Source organism: Leucopleurus acutus (assembly GCF_964270905.1).
Source record: "Leucopleurus acutus genome assembly, chromosome: 1".
NCBI lineage: Eukaryota > Metazoa > Chordata > Mammalia > Artiodactyla > Delphinidae > Leucopleurus > Leucopleurus acutus.
Window position 1 is genome coordinate 33,698,697 of NC_139142.1, and position 16,124 is coordinate 33,714,820.

General features: G+C 35.2%; 1 protein-coding gene across 1 annotated transcript in view; it reads right to left on the reverse strand.

Annotated features, from left to right (window-relative positions):
- Positions 1 to 16,124, reverse strand: part of LOC309968500 (DNA repair protein RAD51 homolog 2-like) — a gene marked incomplete at its 3' end in the record, with an annotated part of 55,090 nt that overhangs the window by 13,656 nt on the left and 25,310 nt on the right. Inside the window, exon 5 of the mRNA XM_082849762.1 lies at positions 567 to 703. Coding sequence (XP_082705888.1) covers positions 567 to 703 — 137 coding nt within the window. The remainder of the gene's footprint in view (positions 1 to 566; positions 704 to 16,124) is intronic.

The following is a 16,124-nucleotide window of genomic DNA, read 5'->3' on the forward strand; positions in this document are numbered from 1 at the left end:
CAGAGTTATGCAAATGACTGAATGCCTTTCTCATAGAATGTTAAAATAAAGGTCCTTGCCAAACTAAGGAAATCTTTTCTTTCTAAGCATGCATATACTTACCATCGGTGTGTTTCTTGCATTTAATACCACACTATTTCAAAGATTAAAGTAAAATATTTCTCAAGCAAAAAATGTTTTGAAAATTGCAATTTTTCCATTCACTAATATTTTACTTCCAACTAGCAATTACTTACAAAGCAGCTTACCTTTTGTCTGTCTTATTAACTTTCCCTCTTCTCCATTTTCTACTTACATACCTCTCTCTGTTTCTTAAACTTGTTTCTTCCTGACTTTCTGCAAAACACAGCTTATTCAGGAACCCCACTCAAACCAATAAGAAAGGGATAGAAAAGGCAAAAAGAAATTGCTGCCTGTGTTAATTTTAAAAGGAAAATTCCTTTAAAACAGTATCTAACACTCTGTATTCTCAAAAATAAAAAATGTTAACTTGTTTGTAAATGTTACATGCTGTACATAAGTTACAAAAATAAAGCATTATAATGAAAAATAATAAAATCTCCCACCTTTCAGCACTAAATGCTGACTCCGTGTCAATGTACACAACGGCTCCTTCTAATCCTCCCATGTTGGTAGGTAATGTAGCCAAAATGCTCATCATTATACAAAACTGAGTTTTTCCACAACCTGGTGGACCTGTAATCTAAAATTTTAAAAAAAAAATTGTTATTTGTATAAACATTACAATCTAATCAAAGCAAAATCCTTTTAAGAACTTGCTACATATACAGTCCAACTAACCTGGGTTCCCAGAGAGAACATTCTAATACGCCTCTTGTATGTAATAAATTAACTTCCCCCCTATGCATCTGAATTGGTACTAGTTATGCACCATCCCTGGGAGAAGTGAGAAAATAGTCACCCAGACCATCCTCTGTGTTCTGTAGTTCAGATGAAAAACTGGTTGAGAAAGCCTTGAGGATTCATTTATAAATTCACAACTTGGAGTTCTATACCTTTTCCTCATTAAGACATTTATAGAAAGATCTTGAAAATATTTAAGAGGCTTTAATAATTGGTTTAGCATTTGTTATAAATTGGCCTTTCAAAACAATTTTGTACTAGTACTAGTACATTTGTACTAGTCCCACTAAAAGGTACTTTGATCTTTATTCTTAAAAGTATTTAGGAGTAAAAGGTATTGATATATACAATTTAATTTCAAATGAATCAGAAAAAAAGTGTATGTGTCTGTGTGTGTGTGTGTGTCTGTGCAGAAGAGAGATAAAGCAAATAAAACAAAATTCAATAATTACTGAATCTAGGTGATTCATACTTTGAAGCGTATATTTTAAAATTTTAGTTGGTGGAAAGCTATTTTGAGATTATAAAATTCAAAAACAAGAGGATATAGATGGAAAAGAATAGGACGTTAATCACAGGCATATTTGAGTCCAACAGGAAGCAGTTAACAAAAATTAATTTGAAAATATTAAAAATATCCCCTTTAACACGCTATTTGTCATACTGGCTGTGGCATCCAAATTTTAAGAACCAGAACACTATCCCTTTTGTGAGGATAACACTAATGAACAATTTTTCACAATAGGAAGAAGGGAAAAGAAGAGGAGGAAAGGAGAGAAGAAAATCTCAGGTAGAGATGAACAGAAGTCCAAGCTAAGACTGAGACACACGAGATCCGAAGAAACTGTCTCAGATATACTATGAAGCAGGAAGAAATAAGAAGGGATGACCCAGGAGTCTAAATCATGGAGGCCAATGGTTCTCAAACATGAGTGAACATTAGAATCACCTGGCAAGTTCACTGACCAGCATTTCTGGTTAACAATAGGTCTGAAATAGGGCCTGAAAATTTACGTTTCTAGTAAGTTGACACTGATGCTGCTCTACATTTGAGAACTACTGTTTTTGGAATTTAGAGTAAGGGTAAACTTCATTTATCAAAGCTTAACATTAAAAAAAACAAAGGCTCACAAGCTAGAAACCATGTGCTGATTTATAATCTCTAAAACAATGATATAGACTTTTAGGATAAATAATTGCTGCTAGCAATAACAGTGTGCCAGATCGTGAGTGATCAGTGAGAACTCCAAAGTTCTTTGATTACATACTCCAACAAACAAACCAAAAAAAAAAAAAATATATTAGTATGAACCTCCAATATATGCATATGTATTATATATATACTATTTTACTAATACATTCTATGCAGTATAAAACCACATGAAATAGGGATTAAAAAATAAAGATTACAAGCATTTAAAAATAGTTTCGTATCTTGTTTTAATTCTAAAATACAATACAAATCAATAGTTTCATAACATATATTAGTTGTATAGATCTTTTCACTCTCATAAAAACTTATTAGCACTTTTAGTGGAGCAAAGATAATAATGAAAATAAATGAAACTATGTATGCTGTTTTTTAAATATTGATTTAAATATTTTGTAATTCAGTAACTGAAATGTCAGTTCCTAAGTTTTGCTTATTTCAGTGCTTAATTGCAATGGCTCTACAGTTGAGAAGGTGATAATTGCAAAACTGCAAGGATTGAAATTAAAGAAATACATGATTTGTTGTACTTAGGAAATCATTATTTTTTAATACCTTTTCCAATTATCAAGTTTTTGTTGAACTCTGGCTAATAAATTTCCATCTTCCCTCATATCAACTAATTATTCTTTTTTTTTTTTAAACAGAGAACAGGAGTATTTATTTATTTATTTAGGGCTGTGTTGGGTCTTCGTTTCTGTGTGAGGGCTTTCTCTAGTTGTGGCAAGCGGGGGCCACTCTTCATCGCGGTGCACGGGCCTCTCACTATCGCGGCCTCTCTTGTTGCGGAGCACAGGCTCCAGACGTGCAGGCTCAGTAGTTGTGGCTCACGGGCCTAGTTGCTCCGCAGCATGTGGGATCTTCCCAGACCAGGGCTCAAACCCGTGTCCCCTGCATTAGCAGGCAGATTCTCAACCACTGCGCCACCAGGGAAGCCCCTCAACTAATTATTCTTGTAAACTAATCAAAATATATTGACTTTTAACATTTTTAATAATTGGTTTCACAATCAAAGGAAACTATTTGGAAGATTTCTTAACAGTATAGAAAATATTGTTAAAGTTTTTTAAAGTGTGCAGAGAGTAAAGTTTTCACAAGATACACATCTTTGATGACAAAAATCACATGATAAAAGAAACATTTCCAAGCAATGATTTGAGAAACACTCTGTATTTTGATCTCTGTCTTTTAAGAAGCAGTTACTTTCGCACTCATTGTAAAAATATCCTTTACTTTGAAGGGATGGAGTAAGAGTGTTCCATTGGTTGCTTGCTTGCTTGATTTTCAATCTGCTAGGTGGCAAATTATATAGCCACTTGTTATACAAAAAGTGTCAGCAAATTTGACATATCCTGTCCTTTCATTTTAAAAAAGTTTCACTCAAAAATAAAAGTTTCACCCATCTTTAAATTCAACAGTCTTTTACAATCTTTGCTGTGAGATAACCAAAGAAGCTCTTGTGATTCAAATGACTTTCATGGTCACTCTTTGTCTCATTACAGACTATACTACAAAGAGTCAATACTTTACCAGTCAGGTTCTTATAAAAATTGTACCATCCTGAAGCACTCTTCACACATCTGACATCAGCTTCTGTGTTGCTATAGACTGCCTAAGGATGATGTAACCGAAAAATTCAGAGTTTTACAGAGAACATTCGTATACCCACCATCTAGACTCTGCAACTGCCATTTTATTGTTACTATACTAAATAGCACAGTATACTACTACACTATACTATCCATCAATCCATCCTTCTATCCATTCATCAATCCATCTTAGATGTTTTTAAATGCATTTCAAAGTAAGTCAAAGACATAAATATACTTTCCCCTAACAGTTCAGTGCGTATATAATTAACCTGAGTTTAATGTGTATTATTTTTTTTCCTTTTAAGGTAAATTTTACACACAATGAAATGCCCAAATCTTGAGTGTATCATTTGATGAGTTCCAGCAAATGTATATACATATGCAATCTAAACCCCTGTCAAAATCAGAACATTAACATTACTACCAGGAAATTCCCTCATAAACATTGCTTTATATTCAAGAAGTCATTTATTTTTGAGAATATATCTTCCTTGACACATCTTTACTTTTGTGGCCCAAAAATAATTTAGTTCATGTATTTCATTACTGAAACAGAATCTAGCTTATTAATACGATAATCTGGGCCCTGTTAGAAACTTCTGTACTTTTATTATATACCATCTTTCCACAATGAATAACTTGTTTTAATTCTTGATGCTTATCATCAGCAATGATTTCCATCTGAAAGTATTTATTCACAAAAGAATCCACTTAAGTTGTTGCCATGTTGTTTGCTATGTCTTATTTCATCCACTTTACTGTAACAGGACAGGAAGAACAAGAGTGTCCCTGACAGTATTAACAATGTATTGCATTTGGCCTTTTGCTCTTAAGAAAATCCAAAAGAGGCTTTTAAATACCTATCATTAATTTTAGTGAAATTTTTCTAGATATTGAATACGTATCACGTGACTTTAAAAGTCACTGAAAAACCTGTGGAGGTTCGTCTTCCTGTGATGTGTTTCTTAACTATGGTGGCTTCCTACTATTATTTGCCAGTATTTCAAGGAACAAAATAACAGAGGAAGTTTCACTGTTAACAATAATGGATACAATTCCATATATCAAACTGTTTTCTTTATAATTTCAAATTTTTTGGATGTCTTCACAGATGAGATTAGACTGTCATTGATTTTTACTTCATTAATTGTAGGAGAGTCATCAGCTCTGACTTTTATGTACACGTGGTCCACTTCTGCTCACATTATTAGTATTGCCTTCAATACATAGTTTCTTTGCAGGAATCTTTTTATGCCATTTGTCTGCTTCGTGAGGTATGATTTAGTTAAATCAATAAATCCACCTAACTAGGTACATGCAGAACTATAATTCATCCCAATATGTTGAAAATAAAGATACAATCAAGGTGCCCCTGTCAACCTTCTGTATCCTTTCCTCATGGACTATACCTGACACATGACAGTCGAACATACAGACCAAGTAAGGATGCCAGTGTCAATCCACTTATTAAATATCAATAAAGGTTTATTTCATGTTTTAAACTGAAATACCAATAAAAGTTCTAATATCTTTTTCCCACAACCCAATGGACCATCTTACATACTGTCCTTTGGAGACTGGTAGTTTTGAAGAGCCCAAAACACTTTTCATGGACCTTTTATCATCATCAAGGACAACATGGATAAAATTAATCACCAGACATCAGAGCAAAGGAAACTTCTATCAATAATAGTTGAAAGGGGATCTTGAAAATGAGAAATGATGACTCTTCAGAGTGCTAACTAATGGAGGAACAAAGGACTTCCTTTCTATACATAGTACCTACATGCCCGGTTTTAGATATGTTCTAAGATTTAATGAGCTTAAACCCATGAAATGCTTTGTGATTTTTAGTGGAAAGGTGAAACAAGCCCTCAATTTAAAAACATTTTTTAAGATGTTATATATGAATATATTCAGTAAAGTATCAAATACCATGATACTGTAAGGTGTTATCTTATTATTCCATCTTCAAAGAAAACATGTAAAAAAAAATCTGAAGTTAAACAAGTGCAACTGGTATTTTACCTGCATCATTATTTTTTTTTAACATCTTTATTGGGGTATAATTGCTTTATAATGGTGTGTTAGTTTCTGCTTTATAACAAAGTGAATCAGTTATACATATACATATGTTCCCATATTTCCTCCCCTCTGCGTCTCCCTCCCTCCCACCCTCCCTATCCCACCCCTCCAGGCGGTCACAAAGCACCGAGCTGATCTCCCTGTGCTATGCGGCTGCTTCCCACTAGCTATCTACCTTACATTTGGTAGTGTATACATGTCCATGCCTCTCTCTCGCTTTGCATCATTATTTTTATGTACTGATTCAGTATAGTCTTGAGAAAAGTAGACTATCACATGAATAACATAAGATTTCTGGGTTCATTTGGCTTTTGTATGCTTGCTTTACTTTGCATTCGAATTTGGATATTAACATTTTCTTTAAACTATAATAACTAATTTCTAACTCTTTAGCAATCTCAGATCCTTTTCATATATTTTTCCTCTCTTTCTAACCTCAAAAAAATATGTTATATGCAATTTTTATGGGCTGGCTGGAGTTAAATTTCATTATTTTTTCAGGTTTACTTAGTGGGTTAAAACATTTCAACATTAATAATTTTTAGCTTCAGATAGTTTAGCTCTGACTTCTAGCAGCCAAACCACAAAATTTCAAATTGTGTTCAGTTCCCAGGTTCAGCTCCAATCGTGGTTAGAAAGAGAGAACATGCCAAACCAGAATAGTCTAAGTGATTTGCTTCTTGGAAACTCAGAGTGAATACAGCATTTACACACGGAAAACACCAGTAAAATACAATTAGCTTCATATAGTTAGAGTCTGAGTTTCAACAATCCTGCATGAGAAATGTAAAAGAACAGAAAGAAAACAACCGGTAGTGAAGATCACTAGAATATCAACAAGGAAGCAAATATTAGCAATTGCTTTAAAGGGGGAAGAGAATTATTACCAAGAAAAGAAAGTCTAATTATATTAAAGTGAAAATGAAGCCTAGTCATTTTAGTCTTAAAAAAGATTCACTGGTAGAGATGAATGTGAAACCTGGACCTATTGGGGCCTAACATCTTACCTAGTAACTCTTCCGCACATTCAAAATAGGGGCATGAGGATGGGGCAATCCACCAAGCCAATACTTTGCAGAGAAAATTTAAGGACTGCCTGGTTCTGATCTGAGAAAGGAGCATGTGGAAACGTCACAGCATCTTTCTTTTTTTTTTTTTTTTTTTGCGGTACGCGGGCCTGTCACTGTTGTGGCCTCTCCCATTGCAGAGCACAGGCTCCAGACGCGCAGGCTCAGCAGCCATGGTTCACGGGCCCAGCCGCTCCACGGCATGTGGGATCCTCCCGGACCGGGGCACAAACCCATGTCCCCTGCATTGGCAGGAGGACTTTCTACAACTGCGCCACCAGGGAAGCCCATAGCATCTTTTTAATGACCCCCTTCCCCCAGCATCTAACTACCCGTCTCCATGTGCTCTTCTATTATGTATAAATACGATTAGGTCTTCAGACCTACAGAATTCTTTTTAAGAGTCACTCTCTGAATCCTAAAACAAACAAACAAAGAAACAAAAAGCAAACAATATCAGAAAGGTTGGGTAGCTCTTTGCCTTGTGAAAGAAATCTTGATTTTAAATTACTTTATATCAACAGTGGAAGATTTCATATCTTAAATTTTCTCCACCACTCCCTCTTACTCAATACTGACAACTGCTGTTTTTAAAGTAAATGGGAAGGGAAGGAGAAAAAGAAGGGAGGAGAACAGAACAGAAAAAAGCAAGAGGACATGGAAATGACAAGTACCACAAGCTACACAGTAAAAAAAAAAAAAAACTGTCAAGAGATATAATAATTTATTTAACAATCATATAATATGTGCCATATAAAAGACTTTACGAAACCTTTATGGAGAAAGATGTTCATTTCTTAATCAGGAAATGAATGAAGAATTAGGAACAATGATTCAATCAACCACGTATGCTAAACTCCTGTACTAGGACAAAGGCCTGGTTGTCCTGCCTTTCAAAACACTGGGCAGCATAAACAAATCCCATCAGCAGATCAAGGAACGCTGATTAGAAATCTCTCCCTAGTTTTCCTACTGCTGTTGCTGCACGTGGAGCAGACCAGAATGTGACTGCAGCTTGAAGGAGATGAGACCCACCCTGGCCAACCTGCAGACCCATGAGCAAGAAAAATTACTGTTTGCTGATGTTGTAAGCAGACTTGAGCAGCCAAAATTGACTGATAAAGCATTTATGTTTCACTGTTGATACATTTCTATGTATGCCAAGGCCCTTGTGGACACTTGAATTTACAAGGCCTGACTTATTGTCTCCTGTGATCTTTAGACCACAGCCCACCCTGCCAACTAAAAAGAAGCAGAACTGAAATATTTACCTGTTCTGAGGAAAAGTTAGGAAGCCGAAACAGGACTCTGGCGTCCTGCCTCTGCCTTTTTGGGACAGTAGGATGGTCACTTCCAAAGCAAACTGCCCTACTCAAGGAGGACACCTGGTCTCCTTAAATCATGAACAAAGCATAGAAATGACTCAGGAAACACAAATAATGTAGACGCGTGCTACATTGTTTCTCATTATTTACAGCAAGGATCTGGGTATAATCATTACTCTTAAATGTTGTAAAGATTTGTCAGTGCTTCACAGGTTTACCCTTCCAGAGGTACTCTCCAAACAAGACATGCAGATGCTACATCTCTTTTTGCTGACATGAGTTTGGACCAGTCCTCTAGTCCTGTAATCTCTGGATTACAGTATGAAAATACCTTTTTTAATGATCCCTTTAAATACAAATTTAATTTTACCTAATCACATCAGCATCTTTGTCATGCACTCTCAGCAGGGATGGTAGTGACCCCAAAGGCAAAACTTGGTTTTAATTGGGGAAGGAGGGATTTTACTCTTTTCCCATATAAAGCACAGAACTACATACAGTACATAAACAGATATACAGTATATCTACGGTATTAAAATCTCGTGGGGGGCGGGGGTTTATTAGGGGAAAAAAATGTCTAAAAAGCTCCTTAGGGGGTGATAATGAAAAAAAAATTGAGAAACACTGATCTGATCTGTATTACCTCATGTGAGAAGGCTACCATTACATGGTCTGATCTCCACATAATGCAAACATTTAAAGTTTAAACTTCAAACATATCTTTACTACCAATACTGTTATAATAGATGCAGAATTATCTGCTTATATATTCCATAAGTGAGGAATCTGATGTTCTCTGGGAATGAGACAAAGCCCTGTAGCTCACTTCCATTAGTGATTCAGCAGAGTTGGTTTCTCTTTGATTTCTCCTCTGCTACTTTGCCTTTGGCAGGAGTAGCACTTCTCTAATTCCACTTTTAATCTTGGTGCTGTAACTGAACATACACAGATTCAGTGCAGTTCACATAAATCAAAACTGATGATAAATAAATTAGGGTGTTTTGAAGTCAGAGTCAGGAAAGAGCAGCTATAAAAGTGACAACAGAATGTTTCCAGATTTATTCTTACTCCCTCAAGTCATCTCCAGGCCTACTCTAAGTTTACTCAGCTAGATGCCTTACCTCTTACCTTCAACAGATCTAACTTCTATCTGATATCCAGGACTCCAGGTTTGAACTTTTCACCAGAAACAAAGATCGTGCAATGCAATTTGGTTAGACATCTCCACTGAGACCTGTATGAGTTACTGCTATGTAACAAATGACCACAAACCTAGCAGCTTTAAAACAACACCCGTTTATTATCTCACAGTTCTGTAGGTCAGTGAGCCACTTTGGAGGCATCTCCTCCAGCTCTAGTCAAGTTTTCAGATAATGGCAGCCTCAGCCAATATCTTAAATGTAATCTCATGAGAGACCAGAACCAAATACAGCCAGCTAAGCTGCTTCTGAATTCCTGACTCACAGAAACTGTGTGAGATAATAAGCAAGCATTTATTGATGTTTCTAGCCACAAAGTTTTGGAATGATTTGTTAAACAGCAGTATGTAACCACAATTATATAAATAAATATGTAGATATAGATATATAGAATCAGAGATATTCAACTTTAAAACTTGTAAGAAAAAAACTCCTAAAATAAAAGAATCACTGATGTTTATTAATAAAAAATCAATTAAGTAGAAAAATCATATTCCTTAAATGTACTATATTGATAATTTGAAAAAACAAATGGCATACAAATGAAAATAAATATTGTACCATGAAAGAGCAATAACATTAGAAGTTCCTAGTTTGGCTTATTCAAAGACCAAAGAGGAGAGTGTAGGAGAGACAGCAAGAACCAAAACATTATAGCAAACAAGTACTAAAGAACTGCTAAAAAATAAATAAATGAAAACAAATTCATTCATTCAATTAATACTTATTATGTATCTTCTACCTGTGCTAATACTGTGGATGTAATAATAAAAAGAATAAGACAATCCCTGCCCACTTGGAATTTATTCTCCAATGAGAAAGACATACATTAACTAATCACACAAACAGTAAACCTGTAACGGTGACAAGTGCTACATAGAAGAACCATAGTACATGGTTCAGTTCTCCAGGAATACACAATTCTAAATATGTTAATTTAAACATAATTAAATACGCTCAAAATATACAAAATAATAAAACTACAAGTAAATTTGTTAACAATATAATGGAGTATTTTAATAACCCTCTCTGAATTAGTATCAGGTCAGGTTGAGAAAAACAAAATCAGCAAAGATAAAGAAGAGTTGAACAACCCAAATTATAAGCTTAATTTAATGGCCGTAGGCAGAACACACAATCATTAGAGAATAATCATTCTTCTCATGCACACACGGGACACTTACAAAAGTTGATCACATACTAATCCTTAAAACAAGTTTCAGGGACTTCCCTGGTGGCACAGTGGTTAAGACTCCATGCTCCCAATGCAGGGGGCCTAGGTTTGATCCCTGGTCAGGGAACTAGATCCCACATTGCATGCCACAACTAAGAGTGCATATGCTGCAACTAAGGAACCGGTGAGCTGCAACTAAGGAGCCCGAGCCACAACTAAGGAGCCTGTCTGCCGCAACTAAGGAGCCTGCCTGCTGCAACTAAGACCTGGCACTACCAATAGCGCCAATAAATATTTATTTATTTATTTACCAAAATAAATAAATAAATATTTAAAAACAACAACAACAAGAAGTCTCAGAAAATTTCTGAGACTCAATATCACACAAAATTCTCTGACCAAAATGCAGTTAGGTTAACAATCTAATTAAAATGTGAAAGGTAGGGCTTCCCTGGTGGCGCAGTGGTTGAGAGTCCGCCTGCCGATGCAGGGGACGCGGGTTCGTGCCCTGGTCCAGGAAGATCCCACATGCTGCAGAGCTGCTGGGCCCGTAGGCCATGGCAGCTGAGCCTGCGCATCCGGAGCCTGTGCTCCGCAACGGGAGAGGCCACAACAGTGAGAGGCCAGCGTATCGCAAAAAACAAAAAACAAACAAAAAAATGTGAAAGGTAAATTTTTAATTAAATAATTTAGATATTCAAACATTCCCAAAAAACATAAGTTAAAGAAGTAATCATAATGGAAATTTTTAAATACTATTAGAACTAAATAAAAATGAAAATACTTTATCACAAAAAAGAATGCAGGAAGAAAAATTCGTAGCCTTACAAGCTCAGGGTAAAAAGAAGAAAAACTGAAAATTAATTAATTAAATGTGTAATTTAAAAAGTTGGGGGGTGGTGATAAGAATTCCAGAATAAACACAATTAGATAGAGGGAGATAATAAGAAAATAACAAAAGTCATTGAGGTAGAAGACAAAGAAAACCAACAAAGAACCAAAACAAAAAGCACAGTTCTTTGAAAAGACTATAAAATACTCAAACCTTTGACCAGATCTTTTTAAAAGGAAGGGAAAGAGAAGACAAAGCTAATAATATTAGGAATGAAAAGGGTGGGTAGAACCACATATAAAACCAGATTTAAAGACAAGGAGAATACAGTGAAAACTTTTATGACAATAAATTTTCAAACTTAAAGAAAATGGGCAAATTCCTAAAAATATCATTCACCAAAACTACTTAGAAAGAAATAAAAAACCTGAATAGCCCTTTAATCATTAAAAAATTTATTTAATTGTTTCAATTTTCCCACAAGGAAAGTACCAAGATCAGACAATTTTTCAGGCAAGTTCTACCAAATTTTCAAGAAACAATTCTCATCTTATGCAAACAATTACAGAATATAAAAAAAGAGAAGATATTCCACAATTCACTTTACCAATTAACTCAAAATAGATCACACAAAAATTAACTCAAAATAGATCACAGACTAAATGTAAAGCCTAAATATAAAACTCTAGAAGAAAACATAGCAAAAACTTGTGTCCTTGGCTAGACAAAAAATTCATAGAGGTGACACCAAAGTACAGTCTTTAAAATAAAAAAACTGATAGATTAGACTACAAAATTAAAAACTTCACAAGTTACCATTAAGAAAATGAGGAGAGACGCCACAGATAGGAAGAAAATAACTTCAAATTATATATCTGATAAAGGACTTGTATCCAGAATATAAAAGAACTCACAACTCAATAACAAGAAAACAAACAATTAAAAAATAGGCAAAAGATATGAACAGATATTTCATTTAAAAAAAACATAGAAATGGCTAATAAGTACATGAATAGGTGTTCATATCATTAGTCATTAGGAAAACACAAATTAAAACCACAATTAGGAAAACACAAATTAAAACCAAGTCATTAGGAAAACACAAATTAAAATTAACAACCACAGTGTTCTAACACTCACTAGAACAGCTAAAATCAAAAAGATAAACAATACTAAGTGTTGCTGAGGATGTGGAAAAACAAATCACCATGAATTGCTGGTGAGAGTGTAAAATGTCACAACCACTTTGGAAAGCAGCCTGGCAGTTTCTTAGAAAGCTAAACATGCACCTAGCGTATGATCTAGCCATTCCACTCCTAGGAATCTATGCAAGAGAAGTAAAAAACCTATGCCCACACAAAGACATGTTTGTGAATTTTCATAATAGCATTATTCCTGATAGATAAAAACTGTAAACAATCCAAGTACCAATCAACTGACAGTTGGATAAACAAAATGTGTTACAGCCATACCATGGAATACTATTAATACTACTCAACAATTAATAGGAACAAACTGCTAATACATGTTACAAAATGAATGAACCTCAAAAACATCATTCTAGGTGAAAAACACCAAACACAAAAGCGACATATTATTTGATTCCATTTATATGAAATGTTTAGAAAAGGCAAATATGTAGACAAAACGTAGATCAGTGGATGCCTAGGGCTGAGGATTGGAGTGAGGATTAACTATAATCGGGCATGAGGGAATGTTTTAGGATGATGGGACACGTTGTAAACCTGGATTGTGATGATTTACTATGAATTCACTAATATAATCGAATTACAGTTACAGAGGTTGAATTTTAGAGTATTTAAATTGTACCTTAATAAAATTATTTTTGAGCAGAAGCAAGAAGAACTACAATTCTGCAGCCTGTGGAATGAAAACCACATTCACAGAAAGACAGACAAAATGAAAAAGCAGAGGACTTTGTACCAGATGAAGGAACAAGATAAAACGCCAGAAAAACAACTAAATGAAGAGGAGATAGGCGACCTTCCAGAAAAAGAATTCAGAATAGTGATAGTGAAGATGATCCAAGATCTCGGAGAAAGAACGGAGGCAGGGCTTCCCTGCTGGCACAGTGGTTAAGAATCTGCCTGCCAATGCAGGGGACACAGGTTCGAGCCCTGGTCCAGGAAGATCCCACATACCACGGAGCAACTAAGCCTATGCACCACAACTACTAAGCCTGCGCTCTGGAACCCACGAGCCACAATTACTGAAGCCCGCGTGCCTAGAGCCTGTGCTCTGCAACAAGAGAAGCCACTGCAATGAGAAGCCTGCACACCTCAACGAAGAGTAGCCCCCACTCACAGGAACTAGAGAAAGCCTGCACACAGCAACAAAGACCCAACAGAGACAAAAATAAATAAACTAAATAAAATAACTTAAAAAAAAAAAGAAAAAAATGAAAGAAAAAGAATGGAGGTAAAGATTGAGAAGATGCAAGAAATGTTTACCAGAAACCTAAAAGAATTAAAGAACAAACAAACAAGAGATGAACAATACAATAACTGAAATGAAAAATATACTAGAAGGAATCAATAGCAGAATAACAGAGGGAGAAGAACAGATAAGCAACCTGGAAGACAGAATGGTGGAATTCACTGCTGCAGAACAGAATAAAGAAAAAAGAATGGAAAGAAATGAAGACAGCCTAAGAGACCTCTGGGACATTAAATGCAACAACAGTTGCATTATAGGGGTCCCAGAAGGAGAAGAGACAGAGAAAGGACCCAAGAAACTATTTGAAGAGATTATAGTCGAAAATTTCCCTAACATGGGAAAGGAAATAGCCACCTAAGTCCAGGAAGCACAGAGAGCCCCAGGCAGGATAAACCCAAGGAGAAACATGCTGAGACACATAGTAATCAAATTGGCAAATATTAAAGACAAAGAAAAATTATTGAAAGGGAAAAACAACAAATAACACACAAAGGAACTCCCACAAGGTTAACAGCTGATTTCTCAGCAGAAACTCTACAAGCCAGAAGGGAGTAGCACGATATATTTAAAGTGATGAAAGGGAAGAAACTGCAATCAAGATTACTCTACCTGGCAAGGATCTCATTCAGATTCGATGGAGAAATCAAAAGCTTTACAGATAAGCAAAAGCTAAGAGAATTCAGCACCACCAAACCAGCTCTACAACAAATGCTAAAGGAACTTCTCTATGTGGGAAACACAAGACAAAAAAAGGACCTACAAAAACAAAAACAAAACAATTAAGAAAATAGTCATAGGAACATATATATCGATAATTACCTTAAACGTGAACGGATTAAATGCTCCAACCAAAAGACACAGGCTCGCTAAATGGATACAAAAAAACAAGACCCATATATATGTTGTCTACAAGAGACCCACTTCAGACCTAGGGACACATACAGACTGAAAGTAAGGGGATGGAAAAAGATATTCCATGCAAATGGAAATCAAAAGAAAGCAGGAATAGCAATACTCATATCAGATAAAATAGACTTTAAAATAAAGAATGTTACAAGAGACAAGGAAGGACATGACATAATGATCAAGGGATCAATCTGAGAAGAGGATATAACAATTACAAATATATATGCACCCAACAATGGAAGGAACTCAATACATAGGGCAACTGCTAACATCTATAAAAGAGGAAATTGACAGTAACACAACAATAGTGGGGGACTTTAACACCTCACTTACACCAATGGACAGATCATCCAGACAGAAAATTAATAAGGAAACACAATCTTTAAATGATACAATAGACAAGATAGATTTAATTGATTTTCTTTTTTTTTATGGAGCATTTTCATTTATTAAACATTTGTTAAAGTATAACATACAACATACAGAAAGTGCAAAAATCATAATAGAGTTAAATAAATTTTCACAAACTGAACCCAGTCAACTCACATCAAGAGAATGTCACTGATTTCTTCTATTAACGACCACTCTCTCCTCTAATAACCATTATCCTGACGAATATGAAGTATTTTTTTCAGATTTTATTTTCTTTTATTTTTTTTTGATTCCCAAAGTAAAGACATTGATAAAGCAAATACAATCTGCAATAATAAATACATCTATAAATACATCTACAAATACATTAAATTATTGTATAATTTAGACTGTAAATATGGTCTGTTTTTACTCCTTTCCCATAGAATACATTTGATCACACTTTTTTTATATAGCAGGTTCTTATTAGTCATCAATTTTATACACATCAGTGTATACATGTCAATCCCAATCGCCCAATTCATCACACCACCACCACCACCCCACATCGCTTTCCCCTGCTTGGTGTCCATACATTTGTTCCCTACATCTGTGTCTCTATTTCAGCCCTGCAAGCCAGTTCATCTGTACCACTTTTCTAGGTTCCACATATATGCGTTAATATACGATATTTGTTTTTCGCTTTCTGACTTACTCCACTCTGTATGACAGTCTCTAGATCCATCCATGTCTCTACAAATGACCCAATTTTGTTCCTTTTTATGGCTGAGTAATATTCCATTGTATATATGTACCATATCTCCTTTACCCATTCAGCTGTCAATGGGCATTTAGGTTGCCTCCATGACCTGGCTATTGTAAATAGTGCTGCAATGAACATTGTGGAGCATGTGTCTTTTTGAATTGTGGTTTTCTCTGGGTATACGACCAGTAGTGGGATTGCTGGATCATATGGTAATTCTATTTTTAGCTTTTAGCTTTTTAAGGACCCTCCATACTGTTCTCCATAGTGGCTGTATCAGTTTACATTCCCACCAACAG